Below are 18,388 nucleotides of genomic sequence, written 5' to 3'. Positions count from 1 at the left end.
CCCGCCAGCCAACCCCGTGCCGCAGATGGGAGTGAGTGGCCTCTCGCTGCGGGTCCCCCGGAGGGTTTCCTTTCCAAAGAGGGGCTGCTTCCTTCTCCGACCTCAGAGAGAAAAAAAAAAAGCAGTGTGCGGGGCTGAGAGCAAATCCTGCAAATCCCTGGTGCGGCCTTTTCTCTCCCTGGAAAGCCGAGGCTCTGCCCAAAACCCGGCAGCATCTCCCGGTGTGATCAGGGGGATGCCTTCACCCACAGAGCCCCCGCACCGCTCCCGGCCAGCACTCAAGGTTGGGCTGGTCTTTTTTCCCCCCCCCCCTTAATGTTTTCTCCATTCTCCAACCTCCGCAGGTTGCTTTTCGCCTGGATTTTGAGTTCAGCAAGTCTATTTTCCTTCAAAGCATGGAGATCTACTTGATCGCCAACAGGTTAATGGTTGCTTTCTCCCTTGCGCGCGTTCGCGAGGTCAGCGGGGCGCTGCCTGCTTGCGTTGGGTTTCCTTCCACAGCCATAGGTGACGCTGGAGGTTTTACCTGGGGAATAACCCCAAGGAAACCCTGATTGCCATGGGTTATTAGAGTGTGCAGCCGTGTATTCGCAAACTAGGCTATTTTTATTTATCTCTATATTTATATTCATCATTTTTCTGTACATGTGGAGGCTGTGCCGCTGCTGCCAGGCTCTGCGCTGAGCAGAAAGGGTCTCGGCCACTGCTGCTTTCTTACCCACCTTCACAGCAGCAAATACACCCAGGAAAAATATCTCCTAACAGCTTTGCAAAATTGTCCTCGCTCACTTGCCCCACACAGGTGAAGTTTTTCTGACACCCAAGTGAAATCTCATTAGGGCTGGGTTTTTTTTCCTTCATTTTCATCGATTAATAGAGCAGATGAGGATTCGCTCCTCCGGGGCTGCTGCACCACTTTAAGGCTGCTGGGTGTGAAACCTCTTTCCAAATGCTCTACTCTTATGGCCTTGGGCTGATAAAAGTTACAGAATAAAATCCCTTCTCTTTACACTTTGGCCAAAAACCAGAAGTTCAGCCCTTCCCCACCCACCCCCCCCTGCTTCCTTATGACCCCAAAAAAAAACCCAGAGGGATTCAGCTCCCACCTCACAGCCCACCTCGTCCTGCTGCTCTTCCAGCGACAGCGAGGAGAAGGAGAGCACCAAGGAGGACAACTTCGCCCACCTGAATTTCCACCTGAAGTACGAAGCCGACCTGCTCTTCACCAGGTGCGTGTTTTGGAAGGGGACGCAGCTTTTGGGGGGGGCGCAGCTTGCAGGTGTCCTTGGGGAAAACCAGTGCTGGCCCCAGGGGAGCTGCGTTCGAACAGACCCCAGCGCAAATTGGGCTTTAATTTGGGGAATTTGGGTTCGGTTTAGAAAAGGAGCTGAAGGAACCATGAAAATCACTCTGCAATGGTTCCTCGGTGCTGCACAGTGGGTCCTTATAAAAATCAACAGCGAGGAGCAACAAGGTGCTGTGCTTTCATAATGTTTAAATGCACAAGTCTTATTAAATAGGTGCAAGGGAATTTTTTTTAAGGGGAAAAAGTACTTATTGTAGGGAATAATGTTCATCATGTGTTACTTGCCAGTGCCTGGGCCAGTAGCCATCGCACTGAAAAGCACCTGCCCAGAAGCTCAGCTGAGGGATGTGTGTGGAAGGGTTTGGGCATCAACAGTACCTAAAGCAGAGAGTGTCCTGGGTCCAAGGCAAGCAGGGAGCTAAGGCACAGATGACAATTTATTAACCTGATTATAAGAACAAACGTGGACCCCAGAAGCACGTTCCCTGGCACCGCTTGCTGTAATCCGTAGCAGATTTTTAGACCTTCAGTCACCTTTTTTTTTTACACTAGAGGCAGTGGGGCACTTAAAATAAAACCACTTTAAAACTTAAAATCTGAGGGGAGCGGGGGGATTCTCAGTTTAACAAATATCAGAATCACCCTTACAGCAGAAGGGAGAATTTGGAGTAAAAGTAATGGCGCAAAAAATTCAACTTTGGGTACCTTCGGGGGAGGGGGGGGAATAATTTCAAAGAGTTTTGGGGGTTTTGGGCCACGCACGCTGTCATGACACCTGCGAGTGTGCGTCCCATCACAGGTGCTCCCAGCCTGGGTCCCGTGGGCACCTGTTGGATGTTCCTGGCTCCTTTCCCTCCTCTGTGACACAGAGATGTGATTTACCTCCCCTGATTTATACATGACGTTTAAGCCGCCAACCAGGGCCTTGGATGTCTCTGTTCTAATAAAAAAGCGAGAAAAATTCTACAATGAAAGGGAAAATACCGCAGAAGCAGAATAGCGTGAAAATCCCCCATCTCTTTTTGCACGAGGTGGAGCCAGGTGATGGTTTCCATCCAAAATGTGGTCAGACAGACCGAAAGCCCTCTCCTTGGGGAATCTGCCTGGGGGCTGGGGCAGCCCAGCCTGGTGCTGGGGGCAGCTGGGAACGGGGCTGCTTCATGCTCTGTTTGCTCCAAGCCCTCCTTGTGACTTGTCCTCCTTCGTCACGACAGGATGTCAAGCCTGGACTACTACGAAATCAGGTCAAACAGCTCCCTGGAGAGATACGACAGCATCGGCCCCCCCTTTCATTGCACCTTCAAGGTAAGGAAGGGGTTTTAAAGAAAGAGGCTCAGGGACCCCCCCAAACCCTGTCCCGGAGGTGGGATGTGCCACGGTCACCGTGCTCGTCCCCATCCCGCGGGACACCAGTGCTCCGGGCACATCTCTGTCCTCTGCCCTTGCAGCTGCAGAATCTGGGCTTCTTCCCCGTGGACGGGGTGACCATCAAGCTCACCGTCCCTGTGGCCACCCGGGCGGGCAACCGCCTCCTGCTCCTGACCGAATTCATGGCGGACCAGGTAGGAAGGGGTTTCATCCCCATGAAGCACGTGTGGGTCCCTTCTGCACCGGGGGTGGGGATGGAGACACCCCACAGCGGGTCACCCCATCCCTTTGCAACCCACCCACCCCCCCCCACCATGCTCAAATCTGCACAGACAGTCTTGGCTTGTGCCTGGGCTTCTCCTTTTTGCTTTTGCTTGGCTGGAAACATGGAAAATGGTAGCGGCCAAAGGGTTTAGTCCAAATATTTCTCCAAGCTAGACCTGCCCCTGGTATGCAATGAGTTCTCAAGGGTCTTGAAAGCATTAGCTGTGCCTGGGGTCCATTGCAGCCTTGAGCAACCATAAAAGTGGTGTGAGGGCTGGGAGCGGACTCTGGGGCACCCTGAGCCTCCACCTGCCTCCGCAGCCATGCAGGACTCACGTGCTGGTGATGGAAAGAGCCTGGCACAGGAGACGGCGTGTTTATGGATGGGTTTGGTTTGATGGGGGCATTTTGCGCTGCCAGCTCTGGCAAAGTCCCCATGTCACCTGCGACACCCCAGCGCACGTGGCTGGCATCCGGGATGGGGGTTTCCACTAGGCTGAATTTTTGCTGGGGAGAGGCCCAAAAGCACAGGAATTAATTAAAGTAGGATGCTGTCCTCCTTTTGGGCCGGGACCTCCTCCAGCCCCGTGGTGCAGCGGTGGCAGCTGCATCCCACAGCGACCCCAGCTCAGCCACCAGCACCAGCAAAGCCCAAGGGGGTGCCGGGATCCCCCCGCTTCCACCAGGATGGGTGCCAAACACGGGGCAGGATGAAGGGAGGTGGCTGCTGTGGTCCCCATCCCTGTGCTCGGAGCCCATCGGCTTCTCCCGCAGGAGAATGCGACCTGCAACATCTGGGGAAACACCACTGACTACCGGAGGACGCCCGCCGAGGAGGACCTCTCCCGAATCCCCCACCTGGTACGTGCCTTCGTGGGCCTGCTCCTGGCCCCGGGCTCAGCTCCGCGGCCCCAGGCAGCCACCAAACGAGAGAGAAAGCCCCTGGGGTGGGGATGTCCCATGGCCACGGGGGAGGGTGGGTGCATGGCCCCTCCACTGGGGTTTGGCTCTCGCTCCCCTCGATGTGTGCCAGGGAGAAGCCCAGGGGGGTTTTATCCCCGTTTCAGCAGCGATGCTCCCACGCCACAGACTTTTCTTCCCTTGCAGAACCACAGCAACTCTGACGTTGTTTCCATCGACTGCAATGTGAAATTAGCCCCCAATGAGGAGATGAACTTGCACTTGCATGGCAATCTGTGGATGAAGTCTCTGAAAGCAGTAAGTCCTCCCAAAGCAGGCACGTGGCTTTTGGGGGAGAAATCCCCCAAAGGAGCCCTCGCACCATGAAAATATGTTCTTCTTATTTTTCCTCCTCTCCTGCCATTGCCTTCCCTCCCCGGGAGCCCATGCATGCGTGGGGTGATTTTTGTTTTCAAATCCTGCTTATTCTGTCAGTGTGTGCATCCAACATACCGCACAGCGCCTCATCATGGAGATTTTAATCTCAAGCAGTCCTTTTTGCTGCAATTTAGCTACACTCACTACTTGACCTGCATCGTCCTCCCCCACGGCTGTGGCACGCAGCATCTCTGGCATGGATGCAAAGGCCTGTAGGGGGCAAAGCCTTGGGGGGCACACACTGGGGGTACTGGGTCCTCTCCCACGGCCTGTGCTCATGTCCAGAATCTCTTTGAACAGCTGAAGTTCAAGTCACTGAAGCTCACCATGAACGCCGCCCTTCAGCGACGCTTCGGGAGCCCCTTCATCTTCCGTGAGGAGGACCCCAGCCGCCAGGTGAGCCCCCACCCCCCCACCCCGGGCAGGACAGTCACACACGGACCTGGCAGCCTTGGGGATGCCACAACACCCCACTCTGATCCCAGTGGGGAAAAACCCCATGGGCAGCAGAAGGGCTGGAGCAACCCATGCTGGGCACCCGGCTCCGCAGAGCCCAGGGCAGCTCGGTGCAGCTGTGCTCAGAGCTGGGCAGCTCCGGCCCCAGGCCCACTGGATTGAGGAGGGAAAAACCTCAGCCAAATCACTGGTTTGCAGGGTGCACATCCTCCCCTGCAGCTCCAGCAGCCTCCCAAAGGATCCCCACCATCGTGCATTCGCCCCAGCCCACCCAAATCTTGCACCCAGTGGCAGCAGCGTGTTTCGATGCTCTTTCCTTGCAGATAACATTTGAAATCTCCAAGCCGGAGGAGTCGCAGATCCCCATCTGGATCATCCTGGGGAGCACGTTAGGAGGTCTCCTGCTCCTGGCTCTGCTTGTCCTCGCGCTCTGGAAGGTGAGCAGCCCTTAAGCCATGCTCCTTGGGGGCTCAATGCAGGACCCCCCCCATGCATGGAGGGACCCCCAGCTCCGTGTTCACAGCCCCACAAGCCCCTCGGCACCACTGGGCATTGCAAAAAGATCCTTTAATGTATTTCTGCTGCCATATTATTTACATTCAGGCTCTAAACCTCCTGGTAACATCCCACTAAAAGAAAGACTCTTCCCAGCAATCAGCTGAAGTAATGGTGGGGTTTTTTCCTTTGTTTCTCTTTGATCCCTACAGCTTGGCTTTTTTAAAAGCGGGAGCCGCAGGCGAGCGGCAGAGCGGAGCGCCCAGGGGCCGGAGTGATGCTGCCGGGGCCACCGGCTCCCCTCCCCGCATCCCCACCCAGCCCCTCGCCAGTTACGGAGCAGAGGTTCGCCTCCATGCCGAGGGATTTGGGTGCTGAGCTCGGGTTTGCATCGAGACGAGAGTACACCCCTTTGTGTGAAGTCACCTAAACAGGTCCAAAAGCCAAAAATAAAAAAAAGAAGGAACCCTACACATGCCAAAATCCCCGACCCCCCTACTCATGGCCCCGCGCCCCAGCGAGAGGAGCTTCAAGCTGGGTTTGCAATGAGGTGGCAGCGGTGCGGGGCGGAGGGGGGCCACCAAAGCAACGTGCCCTGGCACGTGAGGCAAAGCACGGGGCTGCAAAAAGAAAAAATCTTTAAAGCAATAATCTCCTTTAAAAAAAACAAAAATGAGGCTTGCTCGGTGCCGGGGCTGAGCTGTAGCAAACCCCTGGGCTTTGCTGGCCGCGGCTCTCGAACTGCATTGCATTCGTTAACCGGAGCAATTGGGTGGAGATTTTAATTTGCCTTCTTCTTAATGCACTGACTACAAACGATAGCAAATTAAAGCACCTTAATGCAAATCTCCAGTGTCCAGCTGTACATACTTATTTTGAAAATATTTACCTGTTTAAGCAAAGGAGGTAAAAAAAAAATTGAAAAAATTGAAAAAAAAAAAAAATCAAACCCTAGTTTGAAGTGTTTTCTACAAACTGAGCAGTTCCGAAGAGCTTGTGTCCAGCAAGGGTCCGCACGTGTATTATAATTGTACATACTCGGTGTCACGCGAAACCGGATGATCGGTGCTGTTTGACAAAAATCTTTCTTTTTGCATAACAGAATTATTTATGCTAATATTAATTTTATGGATGAAAAGAAAGCATATGTCCGCCGGATGTGTAATGACTTTTGTTAAATACTGTCCTAGCAATTTTTTTTTTAAGGATTAAAAATACAGTATTTTAAAAATTAATAGCCTCTACTCCCCTTTTGTGCCAGCCCACGTCCAGGGCTGGGCTGGGCATGAGCTGCTCCTACCCCTTGCGGTGGCAGCGGAGGAGGATGGGGCTCAGGCATTTTCCTCCACTTATTTCCTGGGGGATGCAAGGTTTTCGGAGCCTGGTTTCAGTGGGATGTTGTTGGGGGGGGTGAGCGGCTGGGGGGGGTGCAGCCTTAGCACCTGCATGAGCCCAGAGGGAGGCCTGCTGCAGGATCAGCCCCGTGTAGTGTATAAAATGGGGGGGGAATGTGTCAGAGAGCAAAACTCCTGCTGCAGGTGCCAGGGTGGGTACCTGGGGCTCCATGAGGCCGGGCAGTGGCAGCGTTCCCACGGCCCTGAAGAGCCCAAACTGTGCACATTTATTTTTTTTCTCTCCCTCTTCATGCTCAGTTGTTTTTTTTCCCTTACCGCGCTCGAAAGCACAGCGGCAGGATGCACGAGGACCACTGCCAGCGTCTTGCCAACCTTTTATTGCCAGGAAAACATAAATAACTGCTTTGCAAGTCTTTGCCCAAAAGCATCTCAGCCCTTGGTGCCATGAACACAGCAGCCGCTTGCCTCCCCCTGAGCCCCCCGCACGGACCCTCGCCAGGGTTTGGGTACCTGCAGCACCGGCTGCGATGGGGGAGAGCTGAGGGTCACCAAGGGCTGGGCAGGGTCTGCCAGCGGGGCGTCCCCAGGGCCGTGGGGGTGCCCTCCTGCTGCCGTCCCGCTCCAGAGCCACACATCAGGGCAGACACATATATATCTAACTATATATATAAAAAGACTGAGAGAGAGAGAGATAGGGGGTTTTTTTTATATATAGGTGTGTATATTGTTTATGGTCTCTCTCTCATACACCTGTGTGTACATAAAGCCTCCAGCTTCAGGAACCCCCTGCTCACAGGGAAGCTGGTGCACCAGCCTGGGGGATGTATATGTGTGTGTTCACATGTTTGTGTGTGACTGTGTATCTACATCTATGTGTTGGGGGTGTGTGTGTCTATATATATATAGACACACATATTTATGTGTGTGGTATATGGATATAAGTGTGTGTATTTGAGTCCATCTCCAGCTTTGGGAAGCTGTTGGCACAGGGGACACTGTAGGCCAGCTCAGATCTCTGTGTGTGTATATATATGTGTGTGTGTGTGTATACATATGTGTGCATAGGTATACATTTATGTACACGTATATAACAAAAAGTATGGGTGTCTATATAAATATAGGCATAGAGCTGTGTGTGCATCTATTAATGTGTATATGTATACAAATATGCATATACACATATCTTTATATTTATTATTTATCTCTATTTTTATATATATATAAATATACATATACACGTATATACATTATTTTTTCTATGCTGTCCCTGCACACAGCTCTCCCACCCAGCACATCCCAGGGCCCGGAGCAGCGGCTGTCGCCCGCGGGTACCCGGAGCCCGTCCCCCGCCGAGGCGTGGGGCCGTACCGCCGCCGCAGGCCGGTGCGCGACAGCCGCTCCGCGCCCCCGCCGGGGGTGGGGAGGCTGCACTTCCATTCCCATCCACGCAAAACACCCCGGGAGCCCCGTGCCCATTTCCCTCTGCAGCGCAGGGGCGCGGGGTGCCCGGGGCGGACGCCCACCCTGTGGGCTTCTCCTTACCTAAACCAGTGCACCAGCACTTCTCTGCCTGCAGCTTAAAATGTGAAGAGGGTTTGTAGCTACTGAGAATTGGTTAAAGCTCCTTGCACCGCCAGTTTTATCAATTTAAACCAAAACAGCGTAGGGAAAGCAGTCAAGCTGCTCCCACAGTTACTTCGGTTCATAAACTCACGCTCACGCAGAGGGGATGGCAGCAAACGGGCACCGCTGGCGCAGGGGACGGGGCTCGAGGCCAGGGGGTCCCCGCAGAGCCACCGCTCCCCCACGGTGCAGCAGCGGTGACGGGGCTGGTGTGCAGTCCCTGCCAAGCACAACACTTCGGTCCCAGCGGTTCGAAAAAAACAAATAAATAAACTGTTTTCTGAAAACAAGTCACTTTTTCTTTCCTAAGCCCAGCGCTTTCCTTTGCTTGCTGATGCTGAGGCTCTGGGGTAGAGCCGAGCAGCGGGTGCCTCCACGGAGACGTAGAAACCTATGGAATAAATGTGGAAAAACAGATTTTTCACACAGGTGCGTGATGCCAGAAGCAGCTAGGGCTCTGGTCACCACCTAAGGGCCGTGGTATAAGCCCAAAGATGAGCACATGAAGCACCAGCCGCAGCTCCCTCCGCGCGCGGTGGCACCGCCCTTGTGCTTGGGAACGCGCCTCCCCAAGCGCATCCCTCCGGCCAGAGGGACCGGGATGCCGGCGAGCAGGGCCAAGGGTTCGCTCAGCATCCCCCCCACCCCCGAGCGTGGGCTGGCCTCGGCAAGGTGTATTTTTAAAAGCTCTCTGCGCTGAGCCAGCGCTGTAAATCACAGACCACCACCTACGGGCACCCGCCCCTCGTCCCTGGCAGAGGGGCCGTCACGCAGCTCCTTTTTCCCCAGTGAAAGGCGCACCTGCGGGGTTTGTACAGATCTTTTCAAGAGCTTTAACTAACGCCCACAAAGAGAGCGAGCGCACTCTTTCAGCTTTTAATGCTTGAAAAAGAAATTCCCAGACTAAGGAGAGGGAAGGTCCCGGGCCAAGAGCCACGACGGACTTTGCTGCACCCACCGGCGTGCAGAAACAGGCACCCGCCGGCTTTTTCCTACCCCTTGGCCGAGAGCTTTTACTGCCATAGCGAAGGCGGCAGAAGAGCACGTGCCCGACGCCACCTTCCCGGGCTGCAGCCAAGCAGGAACCCGTCTTCGCAAGGAACCGGGACAAAGACCAGGGACCACACCTGAGACAGGAGCGGCTTTAGCGTCAGCTGCTCCTTCCATAGCACAGACCTTCCCCCTCTTTATAACGTGCTTTGCAATCTCTACTGACAAGGAGTTTTATTGCTGCTTCTGGGTAACAGCATCCTCTCTCTTCAGGTCTTCACATATTGAAACCATCCGAGGAGCGGCATGAACAAAGCAGAACCTCAGCAAATACCCTGCAACGGAGCCAAAAGCGGGAAAGGATCAGAACAAAGCTACGGGAAGGGAGGAAGAAGCAGCTTTTCCGCAAGATTATTCTGTGTTTAACTTCTTTTTCTTATTAAAAAAGCAGAATTGTGGGAGGAGCAGCTTCCTTAACCTTATTATTACCTACAGATATTTCAAGCATGCACGTTTGTTCCAAGAATGCTTTTATACAGCTATTTCACAAGAACACAACACACAGATTAGGCCGTGTCAGAAACAGGCCCTGAGGAAAGAGAGGGGAAAAAAAAAAAAAAACCCCACAAAAAACCACCAAAAAACCCCAAACAGTGCAAGGAAATACTGTCTCAATCAATGACACGGCAATGTGCAATGATTGCCAATCCAGAATGCTTTGTTATCCAGCGAGCAGCATTCGCTGCTGAAAGGGTTCAGCCCTCTCCCCTCTTTCCCCTCCACTCAAGTCAGAGCCAAGGACCACTGCCTCCCATTTTTAACTACATGCACATCATGAATTATAAATGTGCAAGCGTAAAAAGGCACGGCAAGGCTTCCGAGCTCCGTTTGAAGCACGTGGCACAGTATTACAGAGGACTTTTTTCCCGTAACACGTAGGCATCAATTCATACATCGGTTAATCTTAACGGGGTCAGCTACCAGTAACTTTACCAGCTAAATAATAATAATCCGGTGTGCGCCCTCAAGCTGTCAGGTTTCAGGTTCAAAGCTTTCGCATTAAGGGACACGATCCCAGAACGGGAGACTCAGAGCGTCCCCCCAGTTCTCACAATGAGCCAACAACGACTCAAACATTTTAAATTTTTTTTTGCAATTCCAAGAGCCAGGCTGAAAATCGCCACCGTAAATTCTCAGTAAAATACAAAACTGCAGCTTTCCTCATGACTTCCGATGAACCCGTCTCGGCACGCAGGAGGAAGACCCTCAGGGCCACTACACACAGGACCACGAACACCTTCCCAGGCGCGTGACAGCACCCGCTTGCTGCATTAAGGGCCCAGGCGGCTGAATTTGGCTTTGTCGTTTTGCCTGGCGCGAGTCGTGTTTCTAGAAACGCAGCAGTCCGACCTACCTGAGACACGACGGACACGTATTTCACTCTAGGAGCTAGTTTTCAGCAGAGTAAATTGTGCAGCTTCGAAGACACCCTATTTCTAAAGCTTCTCCCTCCAAGGAGACGCAACGGCCAGCGCTTACGGCACCAGACAACCTAAGCAGCGCTATTCTGCTTGGCACTAGGCAAAAATTAAGAGTTACAAGTTAATTCCACATTCAATGTTTATTTATTTGTAATACAAATAGAACCGTGTGCCCAAATCTCGCCTTAAAGTTCTACCCAGATTGTTTAAAAAAAACCTAGAGAACATTCTTTCATCATCTGACAGTTAAAAAGCTGCATTTAAAATAAACAGTTTTCAGTAGCCTGTCAAAACAAGTGACATTTTACTGCCGGAGTATCTGCAACTTCTACCAAGGAGAAGTACTTTCTCAAGCAACAGCGTTATTATACAATCAGTTGCTTATCATAAAAGACCTTGTGATAGGACAATTTTTTAAAAATCAGTTTTAATAGAGATTTTCATAATGAAAGGAGTAAAAATCATGAAAAACCCTCGAGTCCAATTCAGGGAGGCACAGACTCCACGCTTATCGGAAAAGCCAGTCTCAAGCAGTATCCCGCTCCAAAGGAAGACTCTCTTTGGCGACAGACTACTCCATTAGGAAGATACAGCATTTGGAATCCAAGAGTGCAGTTTTACACACTTCGAGTCAAAAAAAGGTGCGTGTTGATCATTGAAACAACGAAAAGCAAGTTAAAAGCATTTTGAAATGTTGGGACACACACAAACACAAATACCCTATAAATTTTCTAGGTATCCATGCATGATCTTTATATATGAGCAACTTAGCTACATAAAAAGAAACCATGACTCTGGTTCATTTCGGCCAATGTGCAAGTTCCTTTTTCAAAAGTTATTCAATACTTACTGTAGCAGTGTGAATGAAAGAGCTGGATATTTCAACCGCTATTAGATGAACGTACCGTAGCTGAATTTAAACCTGTATTTCCTAACAGAGCATTCCATACGTCTGTAGCTGTTGAAAACTGCTGTTCAAAACTTAATTTAAAAAAAAATAATAAAAAATCCTCAGCATCAACTGAAAGGCATCAAAAGATGGTGAGGTACGAGAGCAATGGACTGCTCTCTATGCCGAGACTTCGCTTTTAACCAACCTCCACATAATTTCCAATTGTTCCTTCCCACCTCACTCCAAGAAGTTTTAAAATTTGCCAAGCTACTGCCTCGGTAGCGGGGTGACACAGGCTTTCAGAGGTGCCTTTGTACATAACTACCTAAAGCGTTCGGCTGCAAACCGTAAGCGGAGACGTGTATTGGGAACAAAACATTCTGCACGAGTTACATCGGGGTTCTTTTCGTTTTGTTTATAAAAAAAAAAAAAAAAAAAAAGGAAAAAAAACCCCAAGAGATAACGAAGCAATTCTCTGAATCAAAAGAAATGACCAAAATCTCAAACATCAGATTCGACTACAGGAAAACGATGTGGCTTTTCTCCTCTCCGTTTCCCACCCCCGCCCCGCCCTGCCAAGACCTGCATGAGAACTGAGGCTGCAGACTGAATCCAGAGGAACCCCAAAACAAAAGAACTGAGAAAAACAACTCCGTGTACACATATGTACTCTGCTGTCTGCAGCTGATGTCGTCCCGGGATAGCACCACCGCGAAAGATTTTACGTAGCCTAGTGAAACTTCACAAATTCTTCCAGAGTTCTGGGGATCTGGTTTTGGTAGCTGATGTTATAGATCCGTACTGCTCGGGCAGCCAGGCACTTGAGACTCAGCTTCATTTGAGTTTTAAGGAGTATTTCAGACACCCCTGTTGTACTTTTATCAAGAGGGGTTTTCTTCTGCTTATTCGTCATGTCTGTATGAGCACCAGCCTCCACCAGGCTAATGATGATGGAATGCAACGTCAAGAAGTCACTGATGGGCCTGTGGTATTGGACAATGATGTGGAGCGGACTGTTTCCTTCGTTGTCCACAGCGTTCACGTCAGCACCACAATCGAGCAAGAGTTTTGTGACGAGCGCGTTAGGAAAGCTGCAGACGTCGTTAGTGTGGAAGTCGTCAACTGGCGTGCTGGAATTGACAGCGTGATGCAGCAAACTAGAGCCGTCCCGAGTTCGGGGATCGAGGTGAATCAGGTTATAAATCTGTTTGTTGATTCGCGACTGATCCTCTTCACTGCACTGGGTCTTGGTGGAGATGCAGACTAAGTAGAGAAAGGTAAAAATGTTGCATTCGTAGTTGTCCATGGCTGTGTGGATGTCAGAGTCCTGGGTGGTTTTGATCCGGGACATGCCTTGCTCTATTTCCAAGACGCTGCACCTCAGGACGCTCTCGATGTCCTTGGCTTTAACAGGCTCGTTTAAGTGTATCATCTGAGAAAAGACCTGGGCAAACCTCAGGAGGTCCTTATGAGTGTTCCTGTTGCCCTTTTGCCTTAGATGCAACGCGTGGAGCCATAGCTTGATGCACTGCTCAAACTCCATGTTATCCGCATAAACAGCCCCACGGTAAATAATGGGGTGGGAAACATCGATATTGTCCGAGCCCAGAATTCTTTCTCGCACAATGAGGCCTTCCATGTGAAGGGCATCTCTGTCCTGCCTAATAGACTCTAATTCCTGAGGAGTCCTGCATTCAGTCCTGTTTCCATACGCTTCAATTTGTGGAAGAACTTCTTTTTCAATTATATTCTCGCTGTCTCGGTACCTCTCCAGCATCGCTAAATATAAATAGTGGTAAGTCTTCGTTATATCATAGTTTTCTCTGTCATTTGCAAACGAGGCACCCAGAAGCTCGAGAGCTTCAATCTGGCTTCTCCTGTCGCAGTCGGCGTGAGCAAGCAGCAGCTCTACGACGTCGGCCTTGCAGCTCTCGGCGGCGACTTTCAGCGGGGTCATCCCGTGGCCGTTCACCATCATCGCCGCCTTCCACTTGACCAGCTCCCTCACTATTTCCAAGTGGCCGGCTTCGGCCGCGAAGTGCAACGCCGTGGCACCGCAGTGGGCTTTGGCGTTGGGATCGGCATGCTGCTCGAGCAGGTACCTCACCACGTCCGTGTGGCCTTTGTAAGCCGCAATCATAAGGCAAGTGTTGTCGTACTTGTTGGCAATGCTGATGTTGGCGTTGTTTTCCACCAGGTATTTCACAATGTCCAGTCTGCCATCGAAACACGCGGCCCTCAGGGGAGTCGAATTGGTCACCGTAGTGTGATTCACGTTGGCGCCGTGACTCACCAGCAGTTTGACGACTTCAAAGTGGCCGGCTCCTGCTGCGCACCAGAGCGCTGTGGCTCCATCAATGACAAAGCTAAAAACGTAAAGACAGAAACAAGCAGTTAAACTGACGCTCTTTCAAAAGCCTCTTTCGCAGGCAGCTGAGCAGTATGCCACAAGCCGCACATACCCAGCCATTAAAAGACATTTTATGGCCATCCTGGTTTTGTACTTGAAGGAATTTACCGGGATAGCCAAGGGAAAAGGAAGAGAGACTTCTCAAGCACACAGACCTCCCCAAGGAAGAAGCGTTGAAGTTGAAACTTCGAAGCAACCAGGGGATTTAGCCCCATTCTGCACTAGTACTTTCCGGGCTGCTTTGAAGAGCCTACCTGCACGCTCCAGCCCTCAGCCTACGGAGGTCTCAGGGAGAATAGCTGCAAGAATTACCGCTTCTTTGATGCCTTGTGCCAGAAACCAACACGTTAAAGAAAGAGGGAAAACTTAAAATCGACTTATCGACACAAAAAAAACGAACTCAGGCATGAATAACAGTATAGCTCTGCAATACACGGGCCCCGGCAGCAAAGCCAGCCTAAGAATTTCAGATTGCTTTACTTGTTCTCTCTCCCCGAGCTGCAAAATAGCCCCCGCTTCCACTGCGCCGCTACTTCTTGTTCGAGAGACCGCACTGTAAACCAGACCAGCAGTCTGGTTACACAAATGGAACTCCAGGAATAAAACAAAATTTTAAAAAGCAGAAGTACTTCAGAGATCTGTTTTACACCAAGGCCTCGTAGACCGCGATGTGAATCGGCTTTCTGGCACTCGGAAATCAGGGGACAGTTAACTTCAGCAAAGCGTCACAGTTTCTTAAGCTGTTTTCATTCCCAAATCCAGCACGCTGTGTAACTACAGAGATAAAGGCTGATGTTCTTTCCATTCCCCTGATTTCTGAAGTAGCACTTTAACACAGAAAGAGGCAGGGTTCACAGCGCAGTTAATACACACTTGAGGTGCATCCCAAATCACAGAGGAGCAAATACCTTATTTCCCTATGTCCAAAGAGACACGTTTCCCAAAGTTAAAATATCATAAGACACCCAATTAATTTTACCAGCGATCTTTATCATTTTATGAAGGTCTCATGAGGCTGAACAGGAATAGTTGTGTGGCTGTCTGTAAACCCAACACCTCTAGACAACATTTCAGGGGCCATTTAAGAGCTCCGGCACACAGAGACGTCTACACTTTTATTCACAGTAAGAAGCTCCTTATTACATAAATAAGCACATTAAAATACTTTTCTATTAAAACAGGAGGAAAGTCACGACGTAGGGTTCGTTAGTGAAGAGGAGCTAATTCATTGGTGTGCTACAGGTATGTATTTACAAGTCGAAAGCCCAAACAAGGGCAGCTGCTGTGCCACCTTATCTCAGGGAGGACAGTACCGCGGGATCACATGCCTCCGCTCTTCAAACCAGGCTGCGACTCCCACTGCGCCCATTGTGCCTCAGACAACACCTCCTTTAATCTCTACAGGCAGAGGCTCTGGCAAGCAGATCGCTATCCCATCAAGGCACAGCATGAGAAATGAGAAAATTCAGCAGCAGAGGGGGGCTGACAGCCCTCCCTATCGCTTTGTGACACAACAGAGGCCCTTCTTTTAGCTGAATTTGGGGCAGACCTCACCCTAGGTATTCTCAACCAGTTTTTGCTAGTGGCAAAAAAAAAAAGCTGGGAGAGAAGAGGAAGAAAGGAAAAAAAAAACCCAAACCACAGAGGGCAGCTGGTTCCTCTCCCTTCATTCAGCGTGTACGAACCAAGCCAGTCTTTCCCTGGGCCGGGTGGAGCTGCGCAGGCAGAACTCCAGCTCATCAAGTCAGAGCCAGATGAAAGAGATCAGCGGGGACCCATCACGATCCCTCTCGCTCAGTATCTGATGCGAGCTCTCCCCTCTGCGCAAGCGACCTGCAGAACCTGAAGCTGTTCAAAAGACCAATCTACCTCCACGATTAGCCATCCTCGTGTTTGGCACTGACGTACAGGCAAGAACTTGACGAGCACTGTGGGAGATTTGAAAAACAGCGTTCCTCCTTCCCTCTGCCGCAGCAGCGCGTCGCCCAGGGACCTGGACATCATGGCCAGGCTCCTTCCAAAACAGTGGCACCAGCACGGCTGCCCCGGCCAGGTCCCAGCTGGGGGCCTGGCACCCCCTTCCCACCCTAAAATGCCACGTTTCACTCGTGGCCATCCCACCCGTTGGCTCTCAGCAGTGAGGAAGGGATGATTCCTCGGGATGTCTGGGCAGGACGCTGGAAAACCTTCAATTTGAGTAAACAAAGGCCTGGCTCCCGGTGTGCGGGCACCACCTTACCCTGACCACCCACGGCAGCGCGCAATGCCACAGAAAAGGCCGTTTTGGCACAGCGGGAGAGAACACGAGGCGATGAGAGAATACAAGGTGGTAAGAAAATGCAAGGTGATAAGAGAATACAAGGCGACCATCTCGCCGAGGGGAAGTTCGATGAGAAGCGCTCCAGCCTGCGGCGAACATTATTCCATCTACAGATTCCAGTGGGAGATCTCGACAGGGCGAAGGCATTTACGGCTCGTAAAGCATCAGGCGGGAGATCTCAAAGAGCAAAGGTGTTTTTATGGGTAATAAAGCACCTTCCCCAAGGCCGGCTGGGGGAGCGGCGTGCCGCTCAGCCCCTGCGCCGTGCCGGTACCGGTTTCTGGCCGGGGTTCGGCGTCGAAGCGGCAACGTGCTCTACGTACCCGTCGAAGCGGACGGTGCCGGTCTGCTGCGTCTGCACGCGGTAGTGCTCGAGGAGCAGGCGGACCACCTTGGTGTGGCCATTGCGGGCGGCGATGATGAGCGGGGTGGAACGCTGCCCACCGTGCTGGCTGACGTAGCCCAGCAGGTATTTGATGTCGCTCTCGGAGCGGTTGAGGAGCAGCGCGGCCAGGGTCAGCACTCGCCCCTCGCTCGCCGCCTTGTACACGTAACCGGCCAGGCCTTCCATCGCCGCCTCCTCCTCCTCACGGCTACGGCACCGACCAACGGGCCGGCCCCGCCCGGGCCTGCCGGCCTGCCCCGCCGCCGGGGCGGCCTCTCCCTCCGCCGCCTCCTCCGTCCTGCCCCGGTGCCCGGCGGGGGGCACATGCGGCCCCCTCGGGGACAGCCGCCCCCGGGGCCCGGCCGGCCCCTCCGGGCCGGCGGCGAGGCCGGGCAGCCCCAGCGCCCCCCGCCGCCGCCGCCGCCGCCTCACCCGCCCCGCGAGTCCCCGCCGCCCGCACCGGGACCGCGGCCCATCCCCGGCACGGCCGACAAACTGCCCCGGACGCGGTGCCGCACCGAGGACTCGAACCCGCGGCTCCCGCCCCGGGGAGGGGGACGGCCCGGAGAGCGGCGGCGCACGGACCGGGACCGGAATCGGGACCGGAATCGGGACCGGGCCGGGCCCGCCGCCGCTCCGCCAGCCGAAGGGGGCCGCGCCGCGCCCGGGGCACCGCTACGGGTCGGCGGAAGGGCCCTGCCGGGCGCGGCGCCTCCAGGCCTCCGCCGCCGCTCCGCCCCCGCCGCCCACTCCGGAAACGAAACCGGAAGCGCCGCGCCCCGTTTCTCGCTTCCCTCCCCCGGGAAACCGGCGGCAGCGCACGGACGTTCCGGGGGGTGGGGAGAGGCACAACGAGGCGGCTCCCTTCGCCCGGGCATCCCGGGGTCGCATGTCCCGCTGTCCGGCTGGAGCCTGCACGGCCTCCCCTCGCCTGCCCTCCTCGGGCGGCCTGGCGCTGGGCCGGGCCTTCCCGACTCGGCTTCGGTTGGGTTGGGCTTGGTTGCATTTATTTGGGCTGGGTTGTGTTGGGTCTGGTTCAGTTGGATTGGGTTGGGTTGGGTTCATTTGGGCTGGGTTGGGTTGGGTCTGGTTCAGTTGGATTGGGTGGGTTGGGTTGGGTCTGGTTCAGTTGGATTGGGCTAGTTGGATTGGGTTCCTTTGGGCTGGGTTGGGTTGGGTCTGGTTCAGTTGGATTGGGTGGTTGGATTGGGTTGGGTTGGGTTCCTTTGGGCTAGGTTGGGTTGGGTCTGGTTCAGTTGGATTGGTTGGGTTGGGTTGGGTCTGGTTCAGTTGAATTGGGCTGGTTGGATTGGATTGGGTTCATTTGGGCTAGGTTGGGTTGGGTCTGGTTCAGTTGGATTGGGCTGGTTGGATTGGACGGGGTCAGGTAGGGCAGGGCAGGGTTGGATTGATTTGTATCAGGTTTGGTTTTGTTTGGTTCAGTTTGTTGTTTTTTTTAATGAAGGGACCAGCACCTCAGCAATGACTCCACCCCCAAGCCTGTCATGCCCAGACTCAGCACAAGCAGGAGCTTCATCCTTGGTTTCAGGGACACCATTACCAGCCTCACCGCACATGTACCAGCTTAACTGAGAGCTAAATGCAACCCACCTGCTCAGCTGCCTCTCCTTTCCTTTGTACAGACCATCTCCCAGAGACCTTTAGGAGGTGCCCCACGCTGTGACCAGTCACATGAGACTGTAAA

General features: G+C 52.9%; 2 protein-coding genes across 4 annotated transcripts in view; one reads left to right on the top strand and one right to left on the bottom strand.

Annotated features, from left to right (window-relative positions):
* The window catches only part of ITGA11 (integrin subunit alpha 11), a 51,943-nt gene extending 42,239 nt beyond the window's left edge, over nucleotides 1-9,704 (top strand). For 2 of the 3 annotated variants that reach the window (XM_075100790.1, XM_075100789.1), the window contains exons 22-30: nucleotides 345-421; nucleotides 1,140-1,229; nucleotides 2,521-2,611; nucleotides 2,755-2,868; nucleotides 3,713-3,799; nucleotides 4,046-4,156; nucleotides 4,577-4,672; nucleotides 5,056-5,169; nucleotides 5,440-6,453. In XM_075100790.1, the coding sequence (XP_074956891.1) occupies nucleotides 345-421; nucleotides 1,140-1,229; nucleotides 2,521-2,611; nucleotides 2,755-2,868; nucleotides 3,713-3,799; nucleotides 4,046-4,156; nucleotides 4,577-4,672; nucleotides 5,056-5,169; nucleotides 5,440-5,505 (846 nt within the window). In that variant the 3' untranslated portion in view covers nucleotides 5,506-6,453. Of the gene's footprint in view, nucleotides 1-344; nucleotides 422-1,139; nucleotides 1,230-2,520; nucleotides 2,612-2,754; nucleotides 2,869-3,712; nucleotides 3,800-4,045; nucleotides 4,157-4,576; nucleotides 4,673-5,055; nucleotides 5,170-5,439; nucleotides 6,454-9,468 lie in introns of those variants that run through there. The other variant, XM_075100791.1, reaches the window with a different exon arrangement.
* A 1,097-nt stretch (nucleotides 9,705-10,801) lies between these two features.
* On the bottom strand, nucleotides 10,802-17,007 carry FEM1B (fem-1 homolog B). The gene is made up of 2 exons (XM_075100792.1): nucleotides 16,622-17,007; nucleotides 10,802-13,934 (listed from the first exon to the last, which is right to left on the bottom strand). The coding sequence occupies exons 1-2, from the start codon at nucleotides 16,867-16,869 to the stop codon at nucleotides 12,299-12,301; spliced, it is 1,884 nt and encodes a 627-aa protein (XP_074956893.1). The 5' UTR covers nucleotides 16,870-17,007; the 3' UTR covers nucleotides 10,802-12,298.
* Nucleotides 17,008-18,388: the final 1,381 nt, after the last annotated feature.

Source organism: Phalacrocorax aristotelis, chromosome 7, assembly GCF_949628215.1.
Source record: "Phalacrocorax aristotelis chromosome 7, bGulAri2.1, whole genome shotgun sequence".
Classification (NCBI taxonomy): domain Eukaryota; kingdom Metazoa; phylum Chordata; class Aves; order Suliformes; family Phalacrocoracidae; genus Phalacrocorax; species Phalacrocorax aristotelis.
This window is presented reverse-complemented; position numbering and strand designations above follow the sequence as displayed.

Coding starts and splice junctions, on each gene's coding strand:
- FEM1B (XM_075100792.1), bottom strand. CDS start 16,869: ATGGAAGGCCTGGCCGGTTACGTGTACAAGGCGGCGAGCGAGGGGCGA. Junction 13,935..16,621: donor GGCACCGTCCGCTTCGACGG/GTACGTAGAGCA, acceptor TTACGTTTTTAG/CTTTGTCATTGATGGAGCCA.